We start from the raw sequence: 13,978 nt of genomic DNA, 5'->3' as shown, positions 1-13,978 counted from the left end.
GATGGATGGACCAGCATAAAACTATTGTAGGAAAGATTGTACAGTAAGGCTATTAAAGGACATGTTGCACCAAAATCATAGCAATTAAGACTTAGGCTGTTAGTGACCATCAGATGATCGACCAGCATTACGTTGTGCACTTCCGTGACCGGTTTCAAAGTATACTGCATTTGCAACAAACAGCTACGGAGACTAATGAAAACAAAACACTCATGAGTACTCGTGTTTCCGACAGGTGACATGACTATTAGAAGTGTCCCAGCGTGTGGTTGAATGGAATGTAGCTGCTAACGTTAAGAACTGAGGTACAAATTCATTCCAAAGTTTACATAAGTGTGACGTCATGTTATGATGAGTTGTTTTTAAGTAATAACTGCTCATTTTGATGAAGCAGCAGTAGTTTTAGTGCATTTGCAGCCATTAGTCATAAACGCAGCCTGTTAAAACAAATTTATCACTCTCCTGCCATGAACTAACTCTGCCACAAACCAATGTAAAACTGACATAGTAAGGTTTATGAACAGTAGGGAGTATACTGCCACTTTGGCTGCAAACTAAGTTTAAATTCAAACGCTAAACTGATGTTTGATACAGTAAATACATGCAAATTACTCACCATATTTATTTAATTTAATAAAATGCACAAAAGGATGAATAAAGTACACACATTGCACTCATATTGGTCTACAAAACACAAAACAGTCATCTTGAAAAGGCAGAGTAGAACAAGCCCAGACTTTGGACCTCTATACCCATGGGAGGCTGCCAAATCCTCATGATGACACTACACTATGTTACCATAGCACAATGTATACATTTATCAACTACCAACTACCATAAAATCAACAACGTTTGGGATGTAGCAGCTGGGGCCGTGTAGTTTCAGATAAAAATCAACATTCCATTCAAGAGATCACGAGGTTCTCTCCAGAAACTTAGAGAATGATGGTGCTGGGGAGGGTGTGGTGGTGTGGCAGAAGCTCCAGTATCTTGCTTATGTTTAAGATATAGCAACTAGGGTAGTGTTGGCATCAGGTGAAATCAATAATTCTTTCAAGAGATGCTGACATCTTGACTGAACAATCCAGTCAATGGTTGTGCATAACACAGTGGGCCATATAGTATGACGGCAAGATTATTCCCTGCAACACAACGAGGCATATCCAGCAGATGACGCACAAGGTGCATGTAAATTTAACCCTCTTTGTTCCAGATTTTCATCATCCATCCAGTATCTACCGACCATCCAGGAGGGGCCCATGGGCATATTGCACAAGCAAAACAAAATTGTGTATTGGATTGATCTGATGCATCAGTGTTCACCAAACACAATCAGCACTTACTGTGTATAAACGTACCTAATACATGTAAACAAACAATAAGAATTCTTTCAAACATTATGTAACGTGTTGGAACACTATGCTGTTTTCTATGTATTATGTTAATACATCAAACAAGTAGACAAAGCTGCAACACTGCAGTGTGATAATCAGATGACCCTCGTGTCATAACTACACGATGACCTGAAGAATTCAGAAACAAATATCAAGTTTTTATTCATTCCTCATCTTGTTTCTGTGACCGGTTGCCCACAGCTAATGCTGATTGTTGATAAGGTTGTTGAACCGTCCTGTGAAGTGACACTCATTATCTGTGGTTCATTTCTCAGGCAGATTGGTCGTTTGTTATTATCAGATGAAGCCTCAGCTGCTGCTGAAGTACGTTTCTGTGATGTTAATTTCATGGCTATTGATTGCCAGATTCTGCAGTAAACAATCTTGTTTCTTCCTCTTTTATTTGTTATTCAGATGGTGAACAGCTTTATTACTTCTGCCAAGACAACTATACAAGCATTCTGAGTTGCATTTTCTGACTCCGATGTTTTGCATGAATTACTTTTGTAATTAATTATACTTTTTCTTTAACATTGCAAGCTTGGGCATTTTTGCTCATTTTTGCCAGTAAGTCAAACACACACTTTCTGTTACGTGTATAACTGTGTAGCACAATGCAATTCAGCCAGCCAATTCACATGAAATATTTGATTATTTATGTAACCATGGGAGACATGATTGGAATGGAAGCCTGTACAGCAGAATAGTAAGGCGTATTAATGCAATTTTTTTTTTTTTTTTTCCATCATGAATATGGTCAGAGCTTGCGGGATGGATGTGGATGGTGAGGTGATGCTGAGGTTATTTCCAACTAAACATTTTTGAAATGTCATGCAAACATCTTTAAAATATCTACCATGTATGTACATCTAAAAACTGCACTGCTATCAAACTAATTTGGACACATTTTAGCCTTCTGTGAAGTACAGTGGTATGCAAATATTTCTGCAGCCATTGGGGTTTTGCACATTTTAGCCGTTTATTTTAATGACAGATAATATTGTGATCGGTTGATTTTATATTATGACCAAAACATACCCATGAATAATTAAGAAAATAAATAAACACTCTGTACCCTCTTTTTCACAAGCATTGCATGCAGTGTAAATATCACAAAATAAGTTGGACATGCCCCAAATGCTTTAGCACCATGTGCCTCGAGCCTGCATTACACCACCTGTGCTAATACAGCTGGCTTAATTTTTCAACATTACACTCTCTAACATCTTTGAAGTATTTTTTGGAAGAGATTTTGCAGGACACAAATCGGTGGAGGGAATAGCAGTCGTGACTTTTGTTAATGTTGTTGTACAGCTGAATTTACCAGCGGCCATCTGGTACCACCTCTCTGAAACATGTCATGTTGAAATATATAGACTCACCATCTGAACCAACAGCTTTTCATTTGTTAGATTATTTTTAAACTCTAGATCACATGGGTCACAGAGCTCTTAGTGAGCTTAGATGTAGATCATTTCGTAAAATGAACAGCAGAAAAGTGCCTTCTTGTAACTGTATAGGAGCCATGTGATGTTTTTCAGTTGGTGAAAATATTTTTAAAATTTTAATGTTTATCTTTTTCATGTTGGTGATCACTTCCCCAGACATAGAAACTCTAATAAAAAGGTGTTAATTATTTAATGTTGTTTGTATGTTGTCAAAATATCAATAAATCATTTTGTGTATTTTGTGAAAAACAGGCGCCAGCTCTGTTCTCTTGTGGGACAAGACAGGCAGGCAGTGTGCAAGGTGTAACCTGTTCAGGCCCCTTCAAACATAACATGATTGAAGCCAACTGGTGGACAAAAGAGGAATTATAGAATTATAGGCCACTCATGAAAAGTCGGAGCTGCCTCAAACGCCTCGTACAGCTGTCGCCACAACCATTCACACACTCCAGCAGTCGAAAGACAACAAGTGCCCTGTGAGTGCAAATTTGACCCCCTCTCGGCAGATGTCGGCCGGAGTCCAGGTGCCACCCACAAACATCCAACACCACTCGCGGGCCAGCTGCACCATTCACGCAGCTGGCATGAGAGTAGAGTGGCAACCACATTTGAGCTGCTCTGTGCAAATGTCTAAGTGTCCCACGAGTGTGCCGTTACCAAGCAACACATATGTCATGCAAGTGTGCCAGCCCCCCCCCCCTTGCAAAACATGTGGTGTGTGTGTGTGTGTCACTTTCTCCCAGCACATGTAGAGTGTGAGTGTGCCCCCCTGCAACACATGTGGGGGGGGGGGGGGGGGGGGTCACTTGCATGACATGCTGATAATTATGTACAGAAAAGATCACATGGGGACTGGCCAGCCATGTCTGAGCGCACACGGCACAGCAAGGCGCCTCTCAGCTGATCACTGGCCAGCCACTCACTGCCAGGTGAAAAGGACTGTCTGATCATGTGTACACTCATCTGGCGATCTGAAAGTCACATCACCCACATCAGCTATGGTCCACATGACGTGGTGTCAATTGGTGCGCCACTCGCTGGACACACAGGGCCGTCTGGACAAGCTCAGCCAGCAGATGTGAACATGAGAGTGCACTGCTTTATTCATGTCATTTCATGACTATGTCTATGACCATGGCTCATATAAAGAGGAACAGAAGGATCATACCTGTATTGGCTGCTCAATAAGAGCGATTCAACATTAGAAATAGAAATTAGAATTAGTGTGGATTTTTTTGTTTTGTTTTGTTTTTTGGGGTTTGGTCTTCCCCCCCAACAGCAGCGGCGTGATGTGGTGCCACAAATTCCCGGTGCTCGCATTGTAACCGCCGCCACAATATCGTACACGCCTGTTTGACCATGTGTTCCTCCTGACAGCAGGTGGAATGTTTCACGGTTCCCCAGTTCATTTTTGTTTGCGGATTTTCGTCCAGTTTCTACTTCTTTCGCCCAACTTCGTGTTATGTGTGAAGGGGCCCTTAACAAAATCAACACACAATGCAGTCTACACACACATTTAATTCATACAGTGCATCCAGAAAGTATTCACAGCATTTAACCTTTTCCACATTGTGTTATGTTACAGCAAAATAGATGTTGTGTTTCATCCAAAATGGATGAAATTAATTTTTTCCCTCAAACTTCTATACACAATACCCCATAATGACAATGTGCAAAAAGGTTGTCTTTTTTTTTTTTTTTTTTTAGATTTTTGCAAATTTGTACATATGTACAAAAGTACATTCACATAAGTAATCACAGCCTTCGTCATGAAGCACAAAATTGAGCTCATGTGCATCCTGTTTCCACTGATCATCCTTGATGTTTCTACAGCTTAATTTGAGTCCACCTGGGGTAAATTCAGTTGTTTGGACATGATTTGCAAAGGCACACCCCTGTCAACATATAATGTCCCACAGTTACAGTGCATGTCAGAGCACAAACCAAGCATGAAGTCAAAGGAATTGCATGTAGACCGCCAAGATGGGATTGACTCGAGGCACAAATCTGGGGAAGGATATAGATGCATTTCTGCTGCTTTGAAAGTCCCATTGAGCATAGTGGCCTCCATCATGCATAAATGGAAGAAGTTTGGTTCCACCAGGATTCTTCTGAGAGCTGGCTGCCCAACTAAGCTGAGCAATCAGGGGAGAAGTGTTTAATGTCGAGTTGAACCTAAATATGCAGGCAGTAATCAAGCAGATGGTAAAGTGCAAAACAGGTGATTTATTACTCCAAAACAACCATAATTCCAAAACCAGCAAACAAAGTAAGAATGACATGGTAGCAAAAATCCAGTGAACACACAAAACGGAAACCAACAGGAAATGGTCACAGCAAAAATGATCTAGACACAGAAACTACAGGTGAAGACAAATATTCTCAAATAACCTATGACTGACACAGGGGCCCAAGGAAGGGACTGGCAAACAAACAGGGAAAAGGTATGGCTTAAAATACACAGACGAGTGAATTATCAAATGAACGGCAGGTGTGTGATTTAGGGGAGCTGGAACAAAAGACACACGTGACAAATGAACACAAGGTGAATAAAATCTAAACTGAAAACGAAAGGTGAGTAGAACCAAAACATAACAGTAATAAAACATATCCAAACAGAAGAAATGACAAAACCAAAATACAAATCCAAGTACCGAAAGCAAAAATAAAAACATGGAACTCAAAAGTATACAAAGTGCAACAAGGGAAAACTAACATGAGGAACTGAGAACACATAAAGAGGACAAAAGAAGCAATCGACCAGGAACTGCAAAATAACCAAAAATAAATAAATAAAATAAATCAAGGAACACAAGCACAAAAGTAACCTAGAACTCAAAAGTGAACAGAATGTCAACCGGGGACAAAACATGAGAAACCTGAGAAACACATGATGACGACAGATAACAACAATCCACCAATCAGGCCTGTATGGTAGAGTGGACAGATGGAAGTCACTCCTTAGTAAAAGGCACATAGCAGCCTGTCTGGAGTTTGCTGAAAGGCACCTGAAGGACTCTCAGACCATGAGAAACAAAACAAAACAGAGACACAGACAGGGGACCGGCCATAGGAAGACAACCACGGATGAATGAAGTGACAGGGGAGAGAGAGCACAAAGACTACTGACAGAAGACAAAGACAGTTAACACCTGACCCAAGACAAAGGACTAACCACAGAGACGGACAGGGGACAGGACACCAAGAACACAAACACGGATATGGACAGAGCACACCACAACACGGGCCTTATTCAGGGAGGTGAGTAAGAACCCGATAGTCATCCTGTCAGAGCCCCAGCATTCCTTTGTGGAGACAGGAGAACTTTCCAGAAGGACAACCATCTCTGTAGCAATCCACCAAAACAGGCCTGTATAGTAGAGTGGCCAGACGGAAGCCAATCCTGAGTAAAAGGCACATGGCAGCCTGCCTGGAGTTTACCAAAAGGCACCTGAAGGACTCTCAGACCATGAAAACAAAATTCTTTGCTCTGATAGATAAAGATTGAACTCTTTGGCATGAATGCCAGATGTTATGTTTGGAGGAAACCAGCCACCATCCCTACAGTGAAGCATGGTGTTATGGGGATGTTTTTCAGTGGCAGGAACTGGGAGAATAATCAGGATTGAGGGAAAGATGGAAGCAGCAATATACAGAGACATCCTGGATGAAAACCTGCTCCAGAGCACTCTTGACCTCAGACTGGGGTGACGCTTCATCTTTCAACAGCACAATGACCCTAAGAACACAGTCAAGATATCAAAGGAGTGGCTTCAGGACAACTCTGTGAATGTGCTTGAATGGCCCAGCCAGAGCCCAGACCTGAATCTGATTGAACATCTCTGGAGAGATCTGAAAATGGCTGTGCACTGACACTCCCCATCCAACCTGATGGAGCCTGAGAGGTGCTGCAAAAAGGAATGGACAAAACTGCCCAAAGATAGGTGCACCAAGCTTGTGGCATCATATTCAAGAAGACTTGAGGCTGTAATTGCTGCCAAAGGTGCATCAACAAAGTATTGAGCAAAGGGAGGGAATACTTATGTACATGTCATTTCTTTGTTTTTTATTTTTTTTAAATTTGCACAAAAAAAAAATCATGTCACTGTGGGTTGTTGTGACTAGAATTTTGAGAGAAAAAAAAGTATTAAATTTTGGAATAAGGTTGTAACATAAAATGTAGAAAAAGTGAAGGGCTGTGAATACCTTCCAGATGCACTGCATTATGTGGCAGAATGTGCACTTTAAAGGTCAGGCCCAGTGGTTCTATTTCTTAATGATTGATGTAAAAGAACTACAAGGCATATTCTGTGACTTGAAAATATTTTTTTTTATCATCCCCTAATCTGTCTCAAGAAAGCTGTAAAAGTTATGTATTATTTGTGGTCTACAAAAGGATGCTCACACTCAAGCAGTCCATGATTGCTGTTTTGATCATTTTGTTTAATTTATATCATGATGCAGAGATTTTGTTTCACTGTTTAAAGGAGATCATTTTAGAAGAGATGCTTGAATTTTGTGAAAATCCAAGGGTTCCCAAACCTTTGCATGTCATTGTTTGTTACTGAGGATTTGTGTGTGCACTTTCATCTAAAACTTTGTTTTCCCTGATGCGACAGCCCTGTCAGCTCATTATCGAGTGTGTGAACCCTACTCCGACCACAAGGGACGCTACCACTTTGGTTTCCACTGCCCACGGCTGTCAGACAACAAGACTTACATGTTCTGCTGCCACCACAACAACACCGCCTTCAAGTACTGCTGCAACGAGACCGAGTTCCAGATGGTCATGCAGATCAATCTTACCACCACCTCAGATGGTTACGCGCACAAGTGAGTCATTTTACTACTACTTAGAATCTTCACGCTTACCATTTCGGCCTCTTCAGCACTCCACTCTAAGCATTTTCTCTTTAATATTTTTGGTTCAGTTTCACTTCATTTTGGGCTGCAGTTGCTATTGTTGGAAACTAAAAATTGACCTATAGTGATTCCAGAAAGTATTCACAAAGCTTCACTTTTGCCACGTTTTTATGTTACAGTGTTTATTCCAAAACAGATGAAATTAATTTTTTTTCCTTCAAAATTCGACACAAAGGAATCCATAATGACAATATTAAAAAAGTATTTTGTTTTAGATTTTTGCAAATTTATTAAAAAAAAAAAAAAATAAGAAATCACATTTCCATAAGTATTTACACCCTTCGCCATGAAGCTCAAAATTGAGCTCAGGTACATCCTGTTTCCACTGATCGTCCTTGAGATGTTTCTACAGTTTAACTGGAGTCAACCTGGAGTAAATTCAGGTGATTGGACATGATTTGTAAATGGTAAATGGACTGCATTTGCATAGTGCTTTTCCATCTGTATCAGAAGCTCAAAGCACTTTATAATTATGCCTCACATTCACCCATTCACACAGACACACTCACACACCAGTGTCAAGGTGCTGCCATGCAAGGCACTCACTACACACCGGGAGCAACTAGGGGATTAAGAACCTTGCCCATGGGCGCTTAGTGATTTTCCAGTCTGGCTGGAAAGACACACACCTGTCTACATATAAGGTCTGACAGTTGACAGTGCATGTCAGTGCATAAACCAAGCATGAAGTCAAAGGAATAGTCTGTAGACCTCTGAGACAGAATTGTCTCAAGGCACAAATTTGGGGAAGGGTACAGGAGCATTTATGCTGCTTTGAAGGTCCCACTGAACACAGTGGCTCCATCATCCATAAATGGAAGAGGTCTGGATTCAAAAGGACACATCCTAGACCTGGCCGCCCGTCTAAACGGAGAGATCAGGGGAGAAGAGCCTTAGCCAGGGAGGTGGCCAAGAACCCAATGGTCACTTTGTCAGACCTCCAGCATTCTTCTGTGGAAAGAGGAGAACCTTCCAGAAGAACAACCATCTCTGCAGCAATCCACCAATCAGGCCTGTATGTTAGAGTGGCCAGATGGAAGCCAGTAAAAGGCACATGGCAGCCCACCTGGAGTTTGACAAAAGGCACCTGAAAGACTCTCAGACCATGAGAAACAATATCCTCTGGTCTGATGAGACAAAGACTGAACTCTTTGGTGTGAATACCAGGCGCCATGTTTGGAGGAAGCCAGCCACCATCCCTACAGTGAAGCATGGTGGTGGCAGCATTTTGCTGTGGGGATCTTTTTTCAGTAGCAGGAACTGGGAGACTAGTCAGGATTGAGGGAAAGATGAATGCAGCAATGTACAGAGACATCCTGGATGAAAACCTGCTCCACAGCGCTCTTGACCTCAGACTGGAGCGACGGTTCATCTTTTAGCAGGACAATGACCATAAGCACACTGCCAAGATATCAAAGGAGTAGCTTCAGGACAACTCTGTGAATGTCCTTGAGTGGCCCAGCCAGAACCCAGACCTGAATCTAATTGAACCTCTCTGGAGAGATCTGAAAATGGATGTGCAGTGACAATCCCCATCAAACCTGATGGAACTTGAGAGCTGCTGCAAAGAGGAACGGGCAAAACTGCCCAAAGATAGGTGTGCCAAGGTTGTGGCATCATATTCAAGAAGTCTTGAGGCTCAGTTTAGATGAGTGAACAGCTCTAGGATGAGTCTTGCTGGATTTAAACATCTTCCATTTACGGATGATGGAGGCCACTGCACTCATTTGTACCTCCAAAGCAGCAGAAATGTTTCTGTGCCCTTCCCAACATTTGTGCCTTGAGACAATCCTGTCTCGGAGGTCTACAGACAATTCCTTTGACTTCATGCTTGGTTTGTGCTCTAACATGCACTGTCAACTGTGGAACCTTAAATGTAGACAGGTGTGTCCCTTTCCAAATCATGTCCAATCAACTGGATTTACTCCAGGTGGACTCCAATTCAACTATAAAACCATCTCAAGGATGATCAGTGGAAACAGGATGTACCTGAGCCCAATTCTGAGCTTCATGGCAAAGGCTGTGAATACATGTGATCTTAGTTGTTCTTTTTTTAATATATATAATAAATTTGCAAAAATCTCAAAAAAAAATCTTTGAGGAAAGAAATGAATTTCATCCATTTTGGAATAAGACTGTAACACAACAAAATGTGGATAAAGTGAAGTGCTGTAAATACTTTCTGGAAGCACTGTATTTCTAATGTCTGTGCCTTCAGTTCCACTTATAGAAAGTCCAGTTAAAGATGTTAAATGGTAAATAAAATGGTAAATGGAATGGCATTTATATAGCACTTTTCCATCTGCATCAGACGTTCAAAGCACTTTACAATTATGCCTCACATTCACCCCGATGTCAGGGTGCTGCCATACAAGGTGCTCACTACACACCGGGAGCAATAGGGGATTAAAGGCCTTGCCCAAGGGCCCTTAGTGATTTTCCAGTCAGGCGGGGATTTGAACCCATGATCTTCTGGACTCAAGCCTAACACCTTAACCACTAGACCATCACATCCCTTGTGTTATTATTTAATGTTCCCAATATGATGTCAGATTACTGCACATCATTTCTCATTTGGCAGCATCACATGAATGCGCCCACAGCCACATAGCAGTGTGTTGCCAGAGCCAGGTAGTGTTGAACCTAAAAACTGTTCAAAAACTGCCCAAAATATTAAATGTACATTTTTCCAGTATTTTAACTGTCCTGGTTGCTTAGTGTATCATAAAAAGCAAGGTAGCCAACACTAAATGAATTCAAAAATGTCCTCTCTGGCAACACATACAGTTGCCAGAGTGAGCAATCACAGAAAAAAGTCTCACCCTTTGTCCCTTTGTTCTGTGATTATTTATTTTATGTGTTTGTTATGTAAATATGTATTTATTCAGTGTCATATTTATGTATTTGTCCCCTCTCTCTATGTTCTCTTTGGGGTCATTCCATCTCAAGTCACCCAGAGGCTCCCAAGTCACCCCTCAGTTCTTTTCTGTCAGTTTGATATGTTATTCCTATTCCAAAGTTATGGTGAAATGCCAAATAATAGGTCTGTATCTTGCAAACATTTGAAGTTACAGCCTTTGGAAATTTTTGTGAATTTTTCACATATCGTGAAAACTGTTTTCTACCAACTTTGCACATTAATAATGAGCTCCCTATATGCCTCACAACTTTGAAACTGCTCATGCCAGACTAACCTTTGGTGTAGAGTTTGGAAATGGTGGCCGTTTTGTTGTATCTAGTGTGATCTGACTTCCACAAAGGCCTCACGATGGTAGAAAACCCAAACTTTTACATGCCGTTCGTATCTTTGATTTGTTCAAAATCAAATAAATATACTAGCTATGGCTATAGAACTTTTTGTATGATGGTTTGTGATATGATGGAACATATTTACACATTTAAATGATACACCAGGTTGTTTTAACAACATTGACAGTTGTTGAAAAAATGAAAATTTTGAAAAAGTGGAATATGCCAATTTTCGTCACCCCAAGATGCCAGTGTGGACAGTTGACTATCATATTCATATTTTTACCATATACTCTTACATATCTCAAGATGAGACACACACACACATATGTATGTATGTATGTATGTATGTATATATATATATATATATATATGTGTGTGTGTGTGTGGTGTATAGAGCACGCAGGGTATGCGTCAGCCTTTTCATTTATTAAATGTTCAAGTTTGACAATATTGGTTCATTTGCATTTATTTCTGAGCATATCTTAATTATGTACTTATAATCCAGTTGTGACAGTAACTGTGACCACAGATGTAAAACTGCCACAACACTCAACAGAAAATTACTGAAAGTAGGTTGCACATGGGGGAAGTAACGCTATGAAAATTGCCATGTTCATAACTTCTCCTGTTATTTCACAATGAATTAAGGTCACATGAATAAAATAGGCTGTGCTGAATCTGAAGTTGAATTTTATGCAAGGAAGACTTTTTTTGGCAGTTAGCTGAAACTGTTTCAGAGCTGACATAAAAACAGTTCTGGTCCAGTTAGCAATCAGTTTTCTGGTTTGCACCTTCTGCAGAATTACTCGATGACATCATTTGCCTCTTGCTCAGAGAGTACGTGGACATTGATCTGCACCTACAGAAAGGTTCACAACTGCTTCAGAGAAGAGCATATGCTGAAAGCAGCTGTTTTGCTGCGATGCCTACTCATGGCAACTCGCTGTGTTGGGTGTTAAGTGCTTTCAATTATGTCAAATATTACAACATACTGTAGGATGGACTCCCTCAGACTACAGAAACCTGTGCATTAAATTATAAAATACATAGACTTTACTAAAATGTGCAACATATTACAATATGTTGTCATTCATGGGAGCTGTGTGAATAAAGCGGCACTCATTCATTACAGGATAAGCAGATTTAACTTGACCAAAGGGCACAGAGCCTGAGGGAAAGGAACAGTGGGATGTGTAGATGGCAAAACCTCAGCTCTCTCTGATAATGCTCTCCCAGTATCCATCTGTCTCAAACGATTCACGCTGCCCTGCTGCAGGTTAGGATATATAATTCAGGTGTCAAATCACCTGTTGGGCCACTCTTTCATCCTGGCTCACCAGGCAAAAGGACTTTGGGCTTGATATTTGCCACTGGTCAAGCAAGTTAAAAGCCCTTCATTTTCCTGACTACTTGCTCTACGTGATCAAAATGCTATCACAGATTTATCAGCATCTCAGTCCAACAGTTCTTTTCCTCAACGTCTCAGCTGCCACTGAAGCGAAGCCTTTACTGGAACTATTCACATAAAGTACTGAAGAAGTAAAATGGGACTCGGGGTGGAAAAGTGATGTGAAAATATTTTTTCAAAGTATCACAGCAAACCTTTGATATAATCGATTGAACCTGCTTTATTTTTCTGACAAGGCCATGTTCACCACTGAGTTGATCCCAATGCTTAGTGACATGTTTTGCTTTTATGTGACTTTTTCTCATTTTATTGTATGTTTGCTTTTATTTTGGTAAAATTATTATTTGATTTTACTGTAAAGCACTTTTATCACCTTTTGGCTGCTGTAAAATGTTATATAAATATTCATAGATTGATTGATTATTTTTCTAAGGAACCCATGTTCGCTTCTGAGTGATCTAGTCAGCATCTAGTCACCGTCGGCATCATATGAGAGAAATCCCTTTTTCCACAAATTGCTGAAAAGGTAATACGGTGGATCCGGAAAGTATTCACAGCGCTTCACTTTTTTCAACATGGACGAAATTAATTTTTTCCACTCAAAATTCTACACACAATACCCCATAATGGCAAAGTGAAAAAAGTCTTTTTGAGATTTTTGCAAATTTATTAAAAATAAAAAAAAAACTAAGAAATTGTATGTACATAAGTATTCACAGCCTTTGCCACGAAGCTCAAAATTGAGCTCAGGTGCATCCTGTCTACATTTAAGGTCCCACAGCTGACAGTACATGTCAAAGTGCAAACCTAGCATGAAGTCAAAGGAGTTGTCTGGAGATCTCAGAGACAGGATTGTGTCAAGGCACAAATCTGGGGAAGGGTACAGAAATATTTCTGCTGCTTTGAAGGTCCCAATGAGCACAGCGGCCTCCATCTTATTCAGCTCAGGGATCATTTAGCTTGGGACTCTGGCAAGGGCGGTCACATTCCTCCCCTCTCCTCTCCTCCTTTTCTGTTCTCTATCTCTGCTCCGACCTTCAAGGTTCCAGCTTCACCAGAGTGTAAATTCTTCAAATTAAGATTTGGATTAACCTTATATGATTTTTTTCGACAAGGAAGTCAGGGCTGGGGGACCCTAGGTGCCCTAAGGGAATCTACCCAGCTGGCTATGTTCTTGACGGCTGGGAGAAATGGTGCGTGGCGTGCTTGGCTCCACTCTCTGTGGAAGACATTGAGGATTTATTTCTATTCGCTTTTATGGTGGGAGGTTTTGCGCTGATTGGTTTGTGCGCTGCCCTGGCCTACAGGAATATTAGCAAGACGGCTGCTACCAAAATCTCATCCTCTCATCTGTCCATCATGATTAATGAGTCGGGTAAAGCAATGCAATCTCAGACTGCATTAACTTTTGAACTCAAACACAAAACGGATACCATCTTGGAGCATATAGCTGCATTGCAAAGGAATGTGCTGCTGAGGACCGGAGAATATTCTAAATAAATTTGGACTCTAGATGGACAGAGGTACAGTAAATGGAATTCTGTATCTCTCTG

The 13,978-nt window shown here is 40.8% G+C and overlaps 1 protein-coding gene across 4 annotated transcripts in view; it reads left to right on the top strand.

The window, feature by feature from the left end:
• Positions 1-13,978, top strand: part of shisal1b (shisa like 1b) — a 185,074-nt gene that overhangs the window by 124,576 nt on the left and 46,520 nt on the right. For all 4 annotated transcript variants that reach the window (XM_034176065.1, XM_034176066.1, XM_034176067.1 and 1 more), the window contains one exon: positions 7,462-7,675. In XM_034176065.1, coding sequence (XP_034031956.1) covers positions 7,462-7,675 — 214 coding nt within the window. The remainder of the gene's footprint in view (positions 1-7,461; positions 7,676-13,978) is intronic.

Source organism: Thalassophryne amazonica, chromosome 8, assembly GCF_902500255.1.
Source record: "Thalassophryne amazonica chromosome 8, fThaAma1.1, whole genome shotgun sequence".
NCBI lineage: Eukaryota > Metazoa > Chordata > Actinopteri > Batrachoidiformes > Batrachoididae > Thalassophryne > Thalassophryne amazonica.
This window is presented reverse-complemented; position numbering and strand designations above follow the sequence as displayed.